The sequence below is a fragment of the Vanellus vanellus genome (assembly GCF_965231255.1).
Source record: "Vanellus vanellus genome assembly, chromosome: 6".
NCBI lineage: Eukaryota > Metazoa > Chordata > Aves > Charadriiformes > Charadriidae > Vanellus > Vanellus vanellus.
Window position 1 is genome coordinate 31,040,764 of NC_138911.1, and position 19,812 is coordinate 31,060,575.

Genomic DNA, 19,812 nt, shown 5'->3' on the forward strand with positions numbered 1-19,812 from the left:
TTCTGAACTCTGCTGTTATTTTGTCGAAATAAATGTGTATGGGAGTAGATGATTCATCCTGCAAAGTACAGACTCCTTGGTTTGAAATACTTTTATTTGAACTTCTTTGCCTAGACATCAGTGTGCTGGGGTTATTTATTTCTGTGTGAGCCAGAAGTTCTGAATAATGTTTCTGCTTAGTTGACCACAGAAGTAGGAGACAAAGCTCCAGAAAATTTTTTGGAGTGTCAGAAATCAAATGATTGTCAGAAAAGAGAAGAGAGAAAAAGAAAGAAAAAATAAAAAGGGGGAATAGATAGTAAGATGCACAGACTTCATAGTCATTCATTCCCAAGAGATGGAAAATTCATGGTGCCTAGAGAGTGAAAAACAGCATCAACATCAGGTTTATAATAAGGTGAGAACAGGGAGACTTCCTGATTTGTGTAGGAGGTCTCTTTGAGGAGAAATGTGAGAGTGTATGTCTGACTTTAATAGGGAAAGAAGTGTTAATTGGCAGTACAGCGCACCAAAGTACTGATGCTATGAGATATAGAATAGAAAAAGGAAATTTTATGTCATTATGTAAGAGGAATTTTGTTGGGAGCCCTCTTAATATGTGTATAATTCCATTCTGCAAAAAGCTTCCTGATGACTGGCTTGTGATGATAGAATCATAGAATGGTTTAGGTTGGAAGTCCAACCGCTAACCTAGCACTGACAAGTCCACCACTAAACCATGTCCCTAACTGCCACATCTACACATCTTTATAATACCTCCAGGGATGGTGACTCCACCACTTCCCTGGGCGGCCTGTTCCAATGCTTGACAACCCTTTCAGTGAAGAAATTTTTCCTAATATCCAATCTAAGCCTCCCCTGGCACAACTTGAGGCTATTTCCTCTTGTCCTATTGCTTGTTACTTGTGAGAAAAGACCAGCACCCACCTCGCTACAGTCCATAGTGAATAAGGCACAAAAGTGAAAAGGAAGATTGCTGCTAATTATGAATAAGGTTGTAAACATGGATTCTAGTTTTTAGAAAAACTTTACAGCTAAGATGGAAGTTTTAGGTTACCAACCAATTCAAAATACAGGTTCACTTTCCAGCTTTACTGTAGACTGCTAGTCTGATTTTATGGTGAATACACTATTTCTGTGCCTTAGTTTTCCATTTGTAATGACTCACCATGAGTCAGGAGTAGATGACTCAGAGGCTATGGACAGTACAGCTCCTATGGATTGAAATCAGAGCCAGCTTGATAGGTATCTGCATGGTGTTTCCCGGAATATACAGGAGTCCTGAAGACTAGCAGTACGTGTGCAGTGCAGTTCATGCAAGTCTTCTTTAATTTCCTTTTTGCCTGAGACTAGCTCCATCATCCATGTTGTTATAACCTTTAAACATATGAAAAATTAAAATTATAATACTTCTGTTTCTGAATTGTTTAATCTGTGATGTTTTTTAGGCAATGAAATAAGCTACAGTTACAGTATTTGTATTTCACATTGAGCATGGTACAGCCAGTCTTCTGGTACAACTGTAGTACAATGTATAGCTCTAATTGTAAAAACAGATAATTGACTTAGTTTGCAATAAGTTTTGTGGCTTTCTAATGTACAAACTGGGTTCTTTTAAATTACTGTCTATCCCCATTACCTCTTACCTTTGAGTTTTGACATTCCCTCTGCCATCTCTACAATTCCATGAGAATTTCAAGTGTTGTGATTTAACTTAGGTATCATCATCTAACTAAAATAACCATAATCATCTAGATACCACTATACTTCCTTCCTAAAAGTTCAAAAATGTAATTGAGAGATGAATATTCTGTAAAGACCCAATTGCTTCTATTTGCCTAATAACTTGCGCCTCTCAGTATCTCCTGTGTGGTTCACAACTTTACCAAAGCCAAAAAAAGCAGATGGCCTGAGTTCCCTTTTTCATGCCCTCTCCCCATTAACACATATCAGAGAGAATCTCTTTCAGAACATGGACTCTCCCTCTGAAGCACTGATGTGTTGAGGGAAGGTTGCATAGTACCTGCTTGTGCCAGACTTACCGGGCACCTCCAGGTTTAGTCCATTATGCCAAAATCTCTTTTCTTTAGTTATCATTTACATTAAATACAAGATGAAATGGAAGGCCATCCAAATATAAAAATAAAACATTAATTTTTTGGAAACTAGATGTAAAATTCAATTTTGCAGCATGCATCATCCCAACTAACTATTTAACCAGGGTAATTCATAACGCATCTGTCCTTGCTTGCAGACTTATACATGAATGGTACTAAACAGGTAAGTAATTGGCCAAACGTTTATTAAGTTTACCTCTTTCGGATCCAAAGCCATAGCACAGCAATCTCCACAGTTAGCAGGAAAGCGTGTGTTTTCTTTCTACACCACTGGGTGATAAATAGCAGACCCACATGTACAACTGGTCCTGCTGGGTTACAGAATGGTCCTTTGTCATTATGGTCTTGGTGTGCAGGCTTCCCAGCAGGTCTGTGAGAAAATGCAGCATGGTTAGTTATAGATGGCCATAAAACAAAACTAATTTCTGAATACCTCAACTCTTAATATAAAGTTTGCAGCTGAAACTCTTTCCCAATACGAAACGGAACAAAAAGCACAGGCAGCATTGACCTCTAATTGCATTAAGACTGGTTTTAAGTTATTTCTTACAACGATGCATTCCTGAGCTGCCACTAGCTGTGTGAGTGACCTCTAATCTCTCCAGCACAAATAAAAGAAAGCTTCTTACTTTGCATTGTAGAAAAAAACGCCTCCATGCAGCAGCACTGCCATCTTCTGCTTGCTTTCTTTCATGCATGCGAGTACTAAGTTTATACTGCAGAGCAACAACAGGGACGGTGCGTTTTTCTGCTCGTGGGTATCTGAGGCAATAACATGTTTTAATACTCAGGGACAACATACGTGTGGGGTTCCACAGATGCAGGGAGGGGTTCAGACGTGAATATGGGCACAGAAATATTTCTGCAGGATTTCTAATATATCACATCCCAGCCAGGGCAGTAGCTCAAAAATCGCAGGCAAATGTGTACGTTTGTGTATTTGTGCTGTCCACAAGGTATATTATACCTGTTGAATACGCTCTGTAGAGTTGATCCGTGCACAAATGTACACATTTGAGGAGACGTAACATATTCCTTGTGGTCTGCACAAGCACACCAAGTTCAAAGCATGAACGATCCATGTGTGTGGGACTAATTCAATGCAGTTGGGGTATATTTGATCATATGCAAGCATTTGTGTGGTCGGTGTGCAGCAGGTCCAATAGGTCCCAGATGTATCACATATGCTCTTGATCTGAAGCTTCCTGAATGTGCTGTACATCTGCACATAGGCAAGATAGAAAGCTGGAAGACCTCCTTCAGATATTTTCTTTAAAAAGGTGACGGTACGGTAAGTATATTTTTTTATATATAATTTTCTGAATTGAAGCTGCCAGCAAAAGGCACACTGAGCCCATATGACTCCAGGGACACCACCCCCACACCAAGGAAGCTGCTCTGTAGGAGTTTGCAGAGTCCTAGGCAATGCATTGTTGGATGGAGCTATCAGCATAAACATTCGTTATGAGTTTGATCATATCAGAAAAACTGAAAAGGGAGAGAATTTCACTGTATAACTTTATCCCTTTGGGACATGTCCTTGGGATTTTTCACCCCGTGGAGGCACAGAGTGACAGTGGCAATTATGAGCCTCCCTCTTCCACACAGTAATGTATGAAATAACTTCTAGCAAATGAACAAGTCTTAGTTGTTTTTTCTTATCAGAATATTGTAGTTATATATTCCAGTCTCTGCTTTACTCAAGACTTTGGCAGACTGAATTGCACTGGTAACTAATCATCTTTCACCTTTCCCTGCTAATAAGTGTCATAATACTGATGCATGCAGAGGGGTGTCTATCTTTATGAAAGCCTGAGACCATAAATGAGGTGAGCAGGTGTATTCTGAGAATACAGAGTTAGACTCACAGTAATATCATGGTATCGGTTCATTGCTCACCATTAGCTGAGAGAGGACAGTGTATGCTTCTGAGAATATTCGTATGCATTTCAATCCCTGGTGCAGGGCCCCTGGCAGTCAGTCATGTGTGCTCACTGAACTCTCTCTGCTGTGCTGATGTATTATGGACCCTATAGACCAAACCTGGTCCTGCTTAGTGATTCGGTTCTGCTGCTAACATCACCACTAACTCAAGCATTGCTGCAGACTCATCTGGTTGCCACTGCTGCTGCCAGTTCAGCCCAGCCATGTCCATCCCACAAATTGCTACACGCGGGGCTCAGAAATGCCAGAGGATGAGATGCTTTTGCTTCTGGCTTGGGATAAAGCTTTTAAGACTCTAGGACAGAGGTTTCCACTAGATTGTTCTTGAACCTGGAAAGCTTCCCAAACCAGAATCTACTGTGAGTCATACAGGATGATCCAATTGCTCTTGGTTACTTGAATTCCTTCCTTGGATACAGTCACAGTCAATACACAGAGGACAGCCAATTCCACCCGAAGAGACAAAATATGGAATGATAGGTAAGGCACATAAGAGCGAATGTAAACGATGACTGCCTAAGATAGACTTTCCCTTCCCACAGATGCACAAAGTTTCATTATTCTCATTCTTCTCTCTCTTAGACCTGTATTTATTCTTAAGAACAAGCTAAGAACTAATAAAGACATCAGCAGGTACTGAAAAACAGTCTCTGTTGCTTACTAGCCCAAACCTCAGGGAGGGAAAAAAGTAAAAGAAGTTAGTATAAATCCATTTTGTCAGCGAGATCTCAGTTCACACTCCGTTAATTGGCCTGTTTTGCAGGATTTAACCTGGTGGCATAAGCACCTTGCAATAAATCTCTTAGCTAAGATTAGAGATGAAAGAGAGATTAGCACGGGTAGGAGACTTGAAATCTTTTTCTCCATCTCCATTGACTAACAGTCAGACAGAAGAGCTACACAGACATCAGGAAATCAGTACTTCACTATTCCTCAGGATGCCTGATCCAGGTATATTCTCCCCTGTATTCAGCAAGTTACTGGTTTCGAGATCCTGTTCAGTCCTCTGAAGCAGGTTAGTGGGTTCTTTTACAATAAGTCACAGGTAGGAATGTGTGTTTAGGTAAGATGAGATGTGGTTAGTTTACAACAAAATTGCCAGCCAAATTTCTTCAGACAATTTGCATCTGATAAGTCAACATTATAAACAAATAAATAGCTGTGCTGTGTCTTGTTCTCTGTTGTTATGGAAGGAACAGGCAGGTGGCATCTTGGAAGCAAAAAGCTGTGCTTGGGGGAAAGCTTGAGAACAGTATCGATAACATGGGAGAGACTTCCACATTTATTTGGCTTCTTCTGTTGAAAGAAATATTTTTCCCTTTATAGAATAAAATCCAGCTTGCTGTCCCATAGCTGGGGAAAAAATGCCTGTGTGTATATGCTTCATAACTCCGGAGCGGCTCACGCAGAATGGTGAGGTGTGTTTCTAAGAGCTTTGATAGAGGTGTTAGTTTCACTGAACTACTAGGAGCATTTGTGGTTTTTCAGTAGCCTACTGTCAAATATAACTTGGAGACGAACAGATACATATTGCAGAGCAAGAAAATTACACTTCTAGCTCATAGCTGCACTTCAGTTCTTTCAGCTGGAAGAACTTTCTTCATGGTGCTCAAAAAATGCTACTACTCGTCAGTATGCAGGTTGCAATACATCATATGCTAATAAGATGCATTCAATACTTTATTGAACAGTTAGGGAAAGAATAATGTTATGGTGTATTTACAAAATTCATTATGATGGGAAGAGATTCTTCTCATTATTTAAAATAAATTCAGTAAACTGTTAGCATAGGAAAAAAAACATCTCAAGAGAAATATCCATGTAGAAGCTGGGAACACAGGAACAGAGTAGGTAAGTTGTTCTGTTCCAGACTCGATGCACTCAGAGTTTCACAAGAAGCACAGTTGTCCCAAAGATCCTTTGTGCAATCCCAGGTATGTTGGTGGCAGCAAGGGTCAGTCAATGAGTGGTCACGGCATTACAACAACCCATCATTCCCCCTCCCTTTCCTCTGGCAGTGTGGCTCATATGACAGCAGATCTTATACTGCTGGAGGACTGTGGCGTGGGTACCTCTGTTGGATGAATGTGAATATTCCACAATATTCACAAAATACTAAAATTGCACCAAGGAAGCTGCAAATACTGTATGAGAATTATTGGATGCAAGGACTTACTAGGAGAATTGCTCTGGCACATAAATTTTTCATTTTTTTTTAGCTTTAGGCATCTGAAAACGGGGGAGGGAGCTATATCAGAATAGCTACATGAGATTGAATGTATCCCTGCTTATGGAATTCAGCTTCACATTTCTTTATGGCTAGAATATGACAGAAAGTCTCAAATTTACATCTTCCAAAATCAGCAGTGCCTCTTGAGTAGATTAATTTTAAGTAAAGGTAGAACTGGTTACAACTTTTGTTAAAATGTTAAAGCAAAACATATTTGGCAAGTAGGGTGTTCTCAGTGACACCATAACTATATGTGTGCCCAACAATTTAGAGGCAGTTGCAAATACATACATGTATGAGCGATACCTGTATGATGTCATACATGAACAGTGAGTGATGCATTTATATATGCTGGTCATTGAATGCGAACTGCGTATCAGCAGCTAAGAAATTTCACAACAGATTCTCTCTTTTGTGAGCTCTGAGACCTGAGTATCAGAGGCAAATAAACCTATTTGCAGCAGCCATCTACAGCTATTTACGTTCAAGTCATGAACTGCTTAACTGGTGAAGCAATCAAAGATACTGTCTCCGGGCTTAGCAGACAGACTGTCAGCTAAATTTATATGGAGGCTTAATTCTGTGCCAGCAGAGCATGATCTTTTCAAATGAGGTCTGAAAGATACCGTAGAAGAATGGTGCGAAGCAAGTGCTGTCATTTTATAAATGAGTGTTTTCTGGCCTTATTTGGACAGCAGTGTCTATCAATAATCAGTATTTCATCATGATAGTCAATGTGATTGTCACAATATGATTACAATCAATACTCAACCATAACTGATAATCAGCCTTAACAACCATTAAAATTAGAACCCTGTTTTCAAAGTCAGAGAGCTGCTGGCCTCAACGCCTTTGGAAATAAGACCAGTTAAAAAAAATACTGTGCATTTTGCACACTATTCTGTGTATTGTACAAAACATATACAGAGATTAATAGTTTTGTGGGGAATTAGTTTCTTCTGTAAAAGCAGGAGAAAATAAATGCAATACGAATGAATTAGATCGCACAGGCATTAAAATGTTTTCATATTCAAATGCACGAAGATGTCTAATCATATCCTAATATGAGTGGAACAACCTACTCCTCGCCTGTACAAATAGAAATTATTCTTTCCAATATATACAGATGAGGATGTTGGAGTACCATTACCTTTTAAAACTGTACTCTACAGTGATCTGCTTACCCGATATTAGGCTTCATTGCAGCTGTGGATCCTTCCACAGGTAGGTGTAGCCTTGCTCCTGTACAGCTTGTCTGCAGGTGGCTTTCATGCTATTTTAGCTGATACCAGTTTTATTCGGATGAAGTTAAGTAGTAGAGTCCACTAGCTTAAAAAATATTAAACAAGAACAATGCTGCTTATACTTCTTTATTCCCCCAAATTGACAGGATTATGTTTTACTGTTTATAAATGCCATTGTATTAGTGGAATTAGATGACTGTATAATCACATAAATACATAGTTGTATAGTATAAAATCACTCTAATGAAAATTACTGAATTAGTACAAGACCATGCTGAGAGCAGGTTTTCTGGGGAGAAAAGAAAGAACTCCGTGTATCTTGCACATGTTGAGGAAAGGCAATCGCAAAGCATCAGAAGTACTGAAGAAGGGTAAAAGTTCATGATTTGATCCTGAGGTACTGCAGCATAGTTCTGCATCCACATCACGTACACCAAAACCACATTGTCTCCAGCTTTAACAGGTTTTAGATCTTGGATGTTGTTAGCTGCTTTCTGCCTGTGATTGTGATATAACTGGAGAGGTGCAAAGGAGAAGTTATTAGTAGTGTTGCAGAGAAGCAAGGTTAAAAGTTCTGGGGAAGATGCTATCTTTTCTTAGATCCACTAATAGCTGAGGAAAAGAAGACAGACCTTGAAACACAGAAGTACTCCTTCACCTGTGAAACTCTGAAATATCAGATTTGAGTCTTGGGGCAGGAGAAGTCTCTCTGCATATATTTTATGCCCATCATTGTGATTTTTTAAGAGAAAAACAAAAGTCTGTAGATCACATGGGAGAGTTATTAAAGGACTGTGAATAACATAAGAGTAGGTGTATCAAAAACAAGCTAATAAAATGTACAAGATACAAATTACAAAGAACACGAGTAGTTTCCTATCATTTTTCAAATGGTTCCCCTTCAAAAAATATTGTGGTGTCCCTTGGGCTGCAGAGTCTGCTTCAGATGGGAGAACAGAAGCAGTTCCCATGGGCAGTGAACAAGTCAACGTTATTGCAGAAACCACAACCAGGAATGAAGTTTAGGATTCAACTGGAATATGGGGGAATGGGAAAGAAAACCAGTCTACAGGTGAGAGGAGGGTTGGAATAAGGCGTGATTATCAGAGTTCTCAGGACAACGGGAAAGAACAAGAAACTTTAGCTGCAGGAGCAGAGGTTAAGACCGTAACAGTGATTCCCTAAGGATTAAGTAGGCCTCATTTAATACATCACGCTATTCCCAAAACTGTTTTTTAATAAGAACTTTCAGGAAGAAAGGAAGGGCAATCAGGTTGAGAAAGAAACAGAGCATCTTAAACTGCTGATTTGCTTCTTGCTTCTTGAGGTGTGAAGATGTTCTGCCTTTTTTTTCTTTTTTTTTTTTTTTTTTTTTGTAGAGTGATATGTTACTTCACAGAAAAATGGTAGTGCTGTTATGCCAGATCAAGTGGAAAAATGCAGTGGAGGATCATTCACCAGTAATATATTCAGATGATAGCACTTAAAAGTTAATAAAATTTTGATAATATTTTCTAGAAAACCAACACGGTCATCGATAGTTTAACTATTGGTTGAACATTTTGTGTCTGCGGATAAGCACAGTTCCCCCTGCAGTTGTTGCCAGACTGATCTTACCTTAGTAGTATAAGTATAGGAATAAAACTGCTTTTTGCTAGCAAAATCATGTTTTACTGCACATAATCGATGAAATGACTAAAAATACCCATAGGATACTGTGTTTCTGGTACTGTTTTCATTTTTTTTCCATATGGAAAAAAGGCTTATGTGATTATGCTGTATGTATCTGCTTGTTTGTCCTCCTTGTTCAACTTTTGAACGGAAATCTGACCATGACACAGTAAGAATTATAAATTCCTAGAATCATCCAGAAAATACACGCACTACAGGCAACTAGTAGAAGGGACAGGGACAGTGAGTCTTCTGGAGGGAAAGACAGCAGATCAGCTTGCTTCTAGACATCAAAAAATCTGCACAGAAAACTGCTCTTGACAAAAATCCATAGGAATCCAGAGCTCATTGGTTCTACTGTTCATATGTTTTTGATTGCTCTAGTCAGTCCTTAGAATTTTGGAGTTTAAGTGATTCATAGAATCATAGAATGGTTTAGGTTGGAAGGGACCTTGAAGGTCATAGAGTTCCAACCCCCCTGCCATGGGCAGGGATGCCTCCCACTAGACCAGGTTGCCCAAGGCCACATCCAGCCTGGCCTTGAACACATCCAGGGATGGGGCCTCCACAACCTCTCTGGACAACCTGTTCCAGTGCCTTACCACCCTAAAATGAAAAACTTCTTCTTAATGTTCAATCTAATCCCGCCCTCTTCCAGTTTAAAGCCATTCCCCCGTCCTATCACTAGATGCCTTAGTAAAAACTCCTTCCTCAGCTCTCCTGTAGGCCCCCTTTAAGTACGGGAAGGCCGCAATAAGATCTCCCCAGAGCCTTCTCTTCTCCAGGCTGAACATCCTGGAGATGACATTCGCATCATATGAAATTTCTGCAATAAATTTTACTGGGGCACACCCTTGGCAGAACTCCGAGTGTGTGAGGCCGTACAGGAAGTTTTCTGTAGTCTCTATAAATACCCAGTCAAACAGACAGTAATCTCTCTCTCTCTGTCTTCTTCAGATTTCTGCTGCATGTCTTGGCTACATGCTCCTAATCAGCTTACGAGCTTTCCTTGACCTACGCTGCTTTTCCTAACGCTGATCTGACTATGGCTGTCCTCAAAGTAAAATTCACCAAAACTAAAAGGGACAAATTGGCTCAGATTTTATGGATCCTCAACTGGGTTTCTGTTGTGAGCGGGATCATTCTCTTCAGCCTTGGCCTCTTTCTGAAAATAGAGATCAAGAAGCGCAACGAAGTGATGGCAAAAGGGGACATCAACTCTGTCCCCAACATGCTGATCTCTGTAGGGGTCATAGCATGTATCATCAACTTTCTGGGTGGCAAAATCTGCTATGACTGCTCAGATGCCAACAAGTTCTCTCGGTGGAAACTAGTTATGCTCCCATACATCGTATGTACCTTCTGTTTTACTTTCTGCATCCTGGTGGGTGCTCTCATGTGCTATACCATGAGGAACGAGCTGGAAGAGTCTCTCTATCTGGGATTGAGGGATGCTATTAAATTCTATAAGGACACGGACATACCGGGACGATGTTTCTTAAAGAAAACAGTGGATATGTTACAAATTGGATTCCAATGCTGTGGAAACAACGGCTTTAGAGACTGGTTTGAAATTCAATGGGTATCTGCTCGTTATCTGAATATGGCTTCCAAGGAAGTTCTGGAGTAAGTATTTACTAGTCATAACAAAAAAATTCTAGGAAAAAGCCTCATTCAAGAAGAGTTTGTGTTGAACAGAGAGTAAGTAATACTCATGTCAAAAGATCTTGAGATGCATTGACATTAAAGAGAATATGGCAAAACTGCTTGTTCTCTGCCATCAGCCAAAAATTCTGGCAGTGTTTTTCCTCCTTATTAAAACAGCACCTTGTGGCTAGAAGGCTCCTATCCAAGATCATTCTAAAGAACTCTAACTCAAGAAGAGATAGCATTTCTTTGGTCATAGGCATGTTCACAAATACTCTCGTAGTTTAAATAGTGCAGTAACCGTTAGTGGATAATAGTGGGAATAACACTTTGTCTAGACCATATTCTCCCTCTGAAAACAAAAATACTGAAGTACTTAAGCCAAAAAGCATCCTTCTGTTTAATCATTCTTGTGTTCTAGCATACTCCTCACAAGGCCAGGTAGATACTAATTTCTGCTGGACCATTTTCTCAATAAAAAAAACTGTAGAATGACCATGTTACTCACAAAATATGCTAACTACATGCACTGTCAAAGCTGCCTTTTGCTAACTTTTTCAAGATGCTAAGCAAAGAGGTATCATTCCTTTCTTAATGTGTGAATTAGCTACCCCAAAATTTCAATTATAGTGAGCCAATGATGAAAAGAAAAAAGGATTGTACTATCAATATATTGCACAGTCAATCCTAAACACTGAAAGATCTTTTTCCTTCAAGATATCAGACTTTGCAAAAACAGGTTAAAATCTTTATGTTCACATGTGAGAAACTGCCAACACCATGTACACTGCATAAAAAAGGAGGAGAAAAACCCTTGAATATTTTGTTGTTGATGGTGGTGCTTCACATGATGCAGCAATTGTGAAGTTATATGCTCAAAAAGAAGAACCTGGTAATTCTTACAGACAACAGAAAAGGTAACAATAAAAAAAATTTAAAAGCAGACAATTCAATATGTAATAATTCTTCTAAAGCTAGAAAAAAGTCTTCAGTAATGAAAGCGAAGTAACTATATATACCTGGGAAATCAAACACAAAAAACTTGACTGGCATTTGTCAAGTGTTCTGTTTTATTGAATTCAAAAAAGTGACAATAAAGCCAGGTGAAGGGAAGCCAAAGATCTTATTTTCACAGGATTTGCAACTTGAAACTGCCATTATAGGAAAGCATACGTACAGAGCTGCAAATATCGCAGAGGACAGGACCTAGGAGAATACGGACAAGAGGGTGCCAACATGCGTAAGGGCAGTTAGCTGCAGTTAGGGAATAAAGCAAGCTTTATAACACGGGTTCTCAAGAGAGAAGTTGGAAAGGAACAGTGACACAAAGCAGACTGACCCAAGAGGTCTTTCAAATCCTGGTTCTACACTGAAAAGTGACACGATGATAAAGATGATCCACAGGAACTGAAGAGTAGACACTTAGTGTGAGGACAAAAGTAAAATATACTGCTTTTTATTTCTGTGAGACATGCAAACACAGTAATGTTTTACCCCGGGTCTTAGCTAAATTCCATTTTCTTCTGCAGGGTCATCTGTGCTCTGCCATTATTTTGAAAATACACTGCCAGTTAACTTTTGCCGCATGTAGGCAGAAGACGCCAGTGAAATATGTGTGAGGAAAGTAATTACACTGCAGAATTTCTTTTACTGTATATAAGTTGAATAATTCCATATTGATTGCTAGAATCCAAGTTGGTGCTGTATAACCAAATTATACTACAATTTCTGAATATCTGGTAGTGAAATATTTGATATGAAATCATTGGAAGCAAACTCCAGCTGGTAATGTTCAAAGGACAGAGAAGGAACCAAATACTTTTCTTGGTTTCATCTTGTACTGTATGTCAATTAGTACTTGGTAGATTAAGAGGCAAAGCAGTTGAGAACTGACATACTGTCAACTCACACGTAACCTTCGCAAAACTGAACTTTTCAACTTCCTTCATAATCCTCTTGCCTCCCCTCTCCTCTGTATCTCCATTGCCAACACCACAACGTGACAAGAAATGGAGAGAATAAATGGGCACAGTAGGAGGATGAGGAAGGTTACAGCGGTACAATCCTATCATTGCTTTGGTTGGGTAAAAATCATCTTTTTATAGACTCAAAAGCAAGTTTTGCTTTACAGTACCACAACAACTTTGCAACAACAAATAGCAGTGAATGTGTCACTCCCTCAGCGCTGTTACCAGGGCCTCCCCTTCTAACAGTACCAAGATACATCATTCTTTAATTTGCCAACACAACGGCAGGGGGACATAACCCAAGTCTGGAAACTGCTGTTGTTGGCAGCAGAAAGAAGATTCCTCTTTAGAACATGTGGCAGGAAGAAAAAAAAAATATTAAATTGATGCTTGGGATCAAAAGAAAACCTTAAGACCTAGTTTAAGAGACTGTATTTTAACCATTTTAGATGCTATATGGGTCGTGTCACTGAAACATACAGGGCATCTTGCTGGCTCAGGTAAAAGCTTCCCCTTGACAATGTGCTGACCTTCCTCTCTTCCCTCTGTGAGGTTTTTTTTCCCTCCTCCTGCATTTGAGCCTTCCATTTCATACCTCTCTGGCTCCCTTCCTTCTTTCCCTCCCAGTGAGTGGTTTTGCCTGTGCCCATGACGCTGCTTGCACACTTAACTCTCTTTTCAGCGGATTGTTTGGGTTCTTTTGCATTGGTTTGGTTCTGTTGCTGTCATCAGGAATACGATGGCCACAAAGTGAAGAGCTAGACTTTAAAATGGAGAGGGATTCGTGCCTAACCCACTCCTAGGTGGGAAATGGCAGATGAGCTTCCCAACTTACTTGGAAGGATCTTTGAGGAAGATGTTTTTGACAGAATGTTAAACAGAACACACCACCACCACCCCAGAGAAAAAAAAAAAAAAAAAAAAAAAAAAAAAAAAAAAAGAGGAGGTGGTATTTAGTAGGCCCACAGCAATAAAATGAAGGCAATTACTCTGTCATCCCAGCACAGCCACAAACACTGAGCTTCCAAGCAGCTTATGTTTATTTTGAAGGATACATGTAGTCCCAGAATGCCAGAACAACACTGGACCGCAGAGTTTCTGCTTCTTCTGTTCACCTGATGAGCTTCTTGTGATGATTTCTTTCCCTTTAATTTAGATCATCTGTAGTGGAACAGGAAAATATGATTTGTAAATGTTAATAAATGAGGGTAAGTTTTGGAACATATTAAAACTTCTACTATTAGATATCCAGCTTTCACCATTTGCTAAGAGAAAGTTGTCTTTCATGTATTCTGGCTCCCTAACAAAGGCTGGAGGGCACTGGCTTCATTAAAACAGGCCATGGTTCTCACCTGCGGGGCCATCTCAGGAAATAAGCCTTTCAGTGTGCATGAAAATAGATACATGCTTAGAGGATACTTCCCCAAAGCGTGAGAGCATCTCTAAACATCTTAGATACTCTCCAATTTCTGGAAAATTTATTTCTCTGAAGAGCCTGCTTGGAAACAGAAGTCCTCACAAGGACACACTAGCTGAAGAGCAGGTAACAGAAGGAAAATGCGTGTCAAGGATTCATTTAACTGTTCCAGAAAATGTTGATTAACCTGAGACTGTATTCTCTTTCCATCCTATGATTTTTTTTTCCTCCCTCCTATTTCTTTATCTTTCTTTTCCCACTTGTTTTTGTCCTGATCTTACAGGGGAGGGAAAGGAACAATTCTTAGCAATAAATATGAACAGCTTCAAAAGTTACAAAAAGTACAGTTACAAGAAGTAGAAGCTCCCTTGTGAATTAGTGTCAAAAAATACGTGCCAAACCAACCATTGCACACGGGTACAATGATGAAATGCCAGCAGACAATTTCCAGTGGTTCCTGTGGCATGCAAAGTCATTCTTATATTAGGTTCCCTCTTAAGGAATGCTTGTGTAGAAAATCCACCCAGAGGTAGTGAAACACAGAATTTCTGGGGCCATAACTTCCACTAGAGTTCCACCAAGATAAACAAGTTCAGAAATTGTCTGTAGTATTTTCAGTGCAGATACCTAAAAAGGCAGTATCTCCATGAACACTGAATCCACGTCTCGCACGCACAGTACTGAGAACCACATGAGATACTGTGCTGATACCACACTTAAGAAATACCACAAATGAAAAATTTAGTTTTCCTGCAGTAAGCAATATTTCCAGTTAGACATATATTCCCATTTTCCTTTTGTCACTTTGGAGAGACCTACATCGCCGCAGACTTGCATTGTGTCCTTTTATAGAAATCACAGACGCCGTCTGCTGCCGATACCCGACTTGTAACGCCCAAACTTTCTGTCCTGTTGCAGCCGTCTAAAGAGCAACGTTGATGGAAAGTTCTTGGTGGACGGAGTACCCTTCAGCTGCTGCAACCCCAGCTCCCCACGGCCCTGTATCCAGTACCAGCTGACAAACAACAGCGCTCACTACAACTACGATTTTCTGACAGAGGAGCTCAATATCTGGGTGAAGGGGTGCAGAGAGGCCCTGCTGGATTACTACACGGCTATTATGAGATCCATCGGTATTGCGGCGTTGCTTATTTGGTTGTTTGAGGTAAGTCTCATAAAAACGGTCTGGGTCAGATTGATCAGGGACTTCCCGCTCTCTAGGATGGGCAACAACTACAGTGTAACATGCAAGAAGTGCCTCAGTATCTAATAAAGTCCACAAGCACTTCAAGAATGTTGCAGGACTTCCTTTAGTACAGACAACATTCTCAAAGCCCCAGAGCAAAAGCAAATCTCATTGACGATGAGAACTATTAGAAATTCTGTATATTTACAGAGCTTTCTCCATAGACTATTGCATATTCCCTGCCCCGAAGTGTTTAGGGGATCAGATACAGGGCGAGACATGCAGTGATACAACCGCAAGGAAATTAGGTAAGGAGGTCTGTGGAATGTTTTAAGTCAGTTTTAACAAAGAATATCCAGAATGTGAGCAGGCCTTTGGCTGAATACATTGATTTTAATTATAGTAAAAATCGAGCGTAAGTATTAATAACTCAAAGCCTCCTTTTTACGTTACAAAGCTTCACAGTGTAGGCAGTACTTGCCAACACGGCATACCTTTATAGATGTAGAGTAGACTGCTTATTATGCCATCAAAATAAGCATATCACAGGCAACCATAAACGCCTGCAACGATGCAGTCTTTCTGCTGGCATCTGTAAAGAAAGTTGCCTGGATGTTGTCAACCACAGGTAAAGGACCCCCCCAATGGCATCAGCTAAACTATGTTTTTCTTCCCTTTTTAATAAGTTTTAGTTTTCTGATTATTGCTGTATTGCATAAATATTAGCACTGTAATTAAAATAGTTCACAACCGTCCTCAAGCAGTGCTAGATGGGGTGGTGGTGCCAGAAACAAGAGGCTTTTGGCAGCACATGAAAAAGCTGTGAGGTCTCTGTGCTCCCTTAAATGTTGGCAAGCTGGGCACGCTGATCTCGATTCCAACACAACTATAACAGTGGGGTGTTTTCCTAAACTTATACTTGAGCCTCTACTATATGCCATCCTTCTTAATTTTAATGCATTGACATGTAGGACACATATATCTTGCATATGAATGATTAAACTCCTTGGAGGAAATGCCAATTTAATCAAGGTCAGTGGAAAAAAAAAATCCACAGAAATTACCAGACTATAATTTAATTTTTTTTTCCCCCAGTGATTGATGGTTCCATTAATTGATCATCCATCCTACATCAATTAGTTGTAGTCTCTGCGGCTGCAGTGTTCCCAAGTAATTCTAGGTATTTACGTGCTAATAACATGCAAGTGGGAATGCTACCTGAATAACAGAGAGAGAATCAATCAAACTCTCCCTGGTATTTTTCTTTCTAAAAAAATATAATTAATTGGGAGAGTGGCTAGCTATATTGCTGAGATAAAGAATTTGTCTGCTTTACTCAATATTAATTAGTAGGCCTGTAAAATACACAAGTCGGAAAGCTGACTTAGGGGTAAGACTGAGGCTGTAATTTAAACTCTGTTTAACCATTACCTGTTTCTTACAGCTCTCTGTGCTTATTGGTGTCCGGTACCTACAAACAGCAATGAAGAATGTCCTTCTGTTAGGAGATTTGGAGGGTGAATCAGATGGTTGGTTACTAGAAAACAGCTTTGTGGAAACTGCCAAATACAACATCAATATCATTAAGAACCTCGGCAAAGCCAATCAGATCTCCACTGTCTCAGGCATGAATGACCCCAACATTGATACTCAAAACACAAACTGTGGCAAAACCAACGTTCCAACAAGATCTATCCCAGCAGCTAGCTAGGCAAGTCTTCAAAGAAACGACATCACAAGAGTAGCTTTGACATATTACAGTCACCAGATTTTTCACTGGTGGGGGAAAAAAAAAAAAAAGGTGGGAAAACTAATAAGACAATTGAACAAACCACAGACTGGTGACAGCTCCAAAAATGCTGATACTTCTTTGGCTCGGTGTATTTTTACTTGTTCTTCTGAAATCCCTGATTTTCAACACTGCACAAAACAATTTTTTGGAATTTTCCCCACTTTCTCTCCCTTTCTTACATACTTCTGTCATGGTCTGAATACATCAGAATAATCATCATGCACAAGCAAATGTTCCAGATAGGGTGGGTCTACATCTACTAATATACAGATTGGTCTACTACGTACCAAAGTTTGTCATTACTGTCATTATATCTACAGAAATCCCAGCAGCAGGAAAATCACAGAAGAAATTATCACACCAGATAAAAAGATTCTTAAAAAAAAAAAAAAAAAAAAAAAAGACAAAAACTGTGAAGTGAAAACTCTGTAAGTCCAAGTTAGGATAGGGGAAATTTTAGCCCAACTATACACATGTTCCAGCCCTTCTAACAGAACCTACTAGCTAGGTGAAATTAAGTTGAAGGCAACGAAAGTTAATATTATGTATTTCACAGTATCTCTTCATTTTTCCACCCTCCATAGTTCAGAGAAAGCCAGCTGCCAAACCTCCCTGAAAGTCAATGGCTACTGCTGAAAGGAGTTCTCTGCTCTAGACAACTAATTGACAGCTCATGCCAGGATATTTAAAATTCCAAGTAGCACGTGAAAGCACAAGTTTAAAAACAAGCAGATACTTTCCGTAAAACAAACACCGATGATTCTAGAAGTTTAAAAGCTCCTAATTTCAAAAGTACTTACATAGATCCAGGGCCTGAAAGATACGGGATTATTTGGAACCACTGAAGGCAAAAGCAGGCTGGCGGATCTCCCATCATGTTCCTGGTACAGCATCCAGGAACTTCGTCAATGCATAGAGTAAAAGCCTTCTACGCCCGAGACATTTGTAGTTACAGGGTGCCCTACAACTGTAATTCAGCATTAATAGTAAGCAGGGAAAACGTACTGATCCAGAATAGAGGGTAAAATACAAAATATTCTACTTGTTACTGTTGTGAATAATAATACATTGTTTGAATATAACTTTGGACAGCTTGTGCATTCTTTGGGTATAGTCAAGTAAAAGAAGTTATACCTGTGGGATATTCAAAGCAGAAGTATTTCTGCTTTTGAAGTTGTGCAAAAGTAACGGTAAGAATGCCTTTATCTGTCTAAACAATGTTGTTTTCCATAACACTAGAATAAGCAAGAATTATACTATAATAATATATTGTAAATAAAGTCCGTGATGTAAAAAAATCTATACTGTAATTCAAGCAAGCTATAAACATGACCATAATTTCAAAAGCAATTGCTTCACTGCTTAAAATTTTAGGCCTCTACTTAAGTATGTTAAATATAAAAATGGACAGATGGGGTGTCCCAGCAATAGCAGCCTGTAGCAGATGTTTTGCAAAAGGCACATGAGAGGCAAGACCATTAAAAACAAGTTCTTTCCCTGACAAAGCCCTCTAACTTCCAGGAAACAGCAGTTTGGGACTTGGTATGACAAAGAGGGTATTTGTATTACTGTGTTTTAATAAATATCAGTGGACATTTTTTTCTATTAATTCGCATAGTATTTTTTTAAACCCATTCACGTTCTTGATGTCCAAAACACTTACAAGAATGAGCTTCAGATTTTAATTTCTCACAGTTCAATTTTGCGTTGTTTGAAAAACTGCTTATCTTTGCTTGCTGACTCCCTGACATCTTAATCAGGTATCCCCTAATTTTTGTTTTAAGATGTAGCTGATGGTCATTTCTTATTTATTACCCTCCATGTCATTCCTGATTTTAATAGTCCTCTATTATAATCTTTCTTGGTCCTGTCTTTCCAAGTTGAAGAGGTTGCTATTTAATCTTTTCTTCTATGGAAGTTGTTTCACACTTTTGGCAATTTTCATCACTCTTACATTTATTATTTTTAAATAGAACTGAAGACATCATGAACTAAATTGGTCTTCTGTCCTTTTCTTTCCCTAAGAATTCCTATCATTGCTTGCCCTTTTGGCTGTTTCTGAGCATTGAGATAACATTTTCATATAATTATCCATAAAAGTACTAAGAAAATCTTTGATATGAATATAGCTGGGAGTGCTGGTCAATGGCAGGTTCAGTGTAAGTCGGCAGTGTGCCCTGACAGCCAAGAGGGCTACCCACATCCTGGGGTGCATCAAGCACAGTATAACCAGTCAAAAGTGGCAACTATCCCACCGTATTCAGCGTTGGTGCGGCCTCACCTTGAACATTGTGTGCAGTTCTGGGCCCCACAATTTAAGAAGGATGTGAAGGTCCTTGAATGCACCCCAGAGGAGGGCAACAAAGCTGGTGAAAGGGCTGGAAGGAATGTCCTATGAGGAGCAGCTAAAGGACTTGGGGCTTGTCTAGTTTGGAGAAAAGGAGGCCGAGGGGCAACCTCATTGCTCTACAGCTTCCTGAGGAGAGGAAGTAGAGGGGGAGGTGCTGATCTCTTCTCCCTGGTATCCAGTGAAAGGACACACAGAAATGGTTCAAAGTTGTGCCACGGGAGGTTTAGACTGGACATCAGGAAGCATT

At 39.6% G+C, this 19,812-nt stretch overlaps 1 protein-coding gene across 1 annotated transcript; it reads left to right on the forward strand.

The window, feature by feature from the left end:
* Positions 1–10,251: 10,251 nt before the first annotated feature.
* LOC309673776 (photoreceptor outer segment membrane glycoprotein 2) lies at positions 10,252–17,134 on the forward strand (the record flags this gene model as incomplete). Its single annotated transcript, XM_082485639.1, has 3 exons — positions 10,252–10,832; positions 15,156–15,402; positions 16,868–17,134. 3 exons carry the CDS (start codon positions 10,252–10,254, stop codon positions 17,132–17,134), a joined length of 1,095 nt encoding a protein of 364 aa, XP_082341765.1.
* Between the last annotated feature and the right edge of the window lie 2,678 nt (positions 17,135–19,812).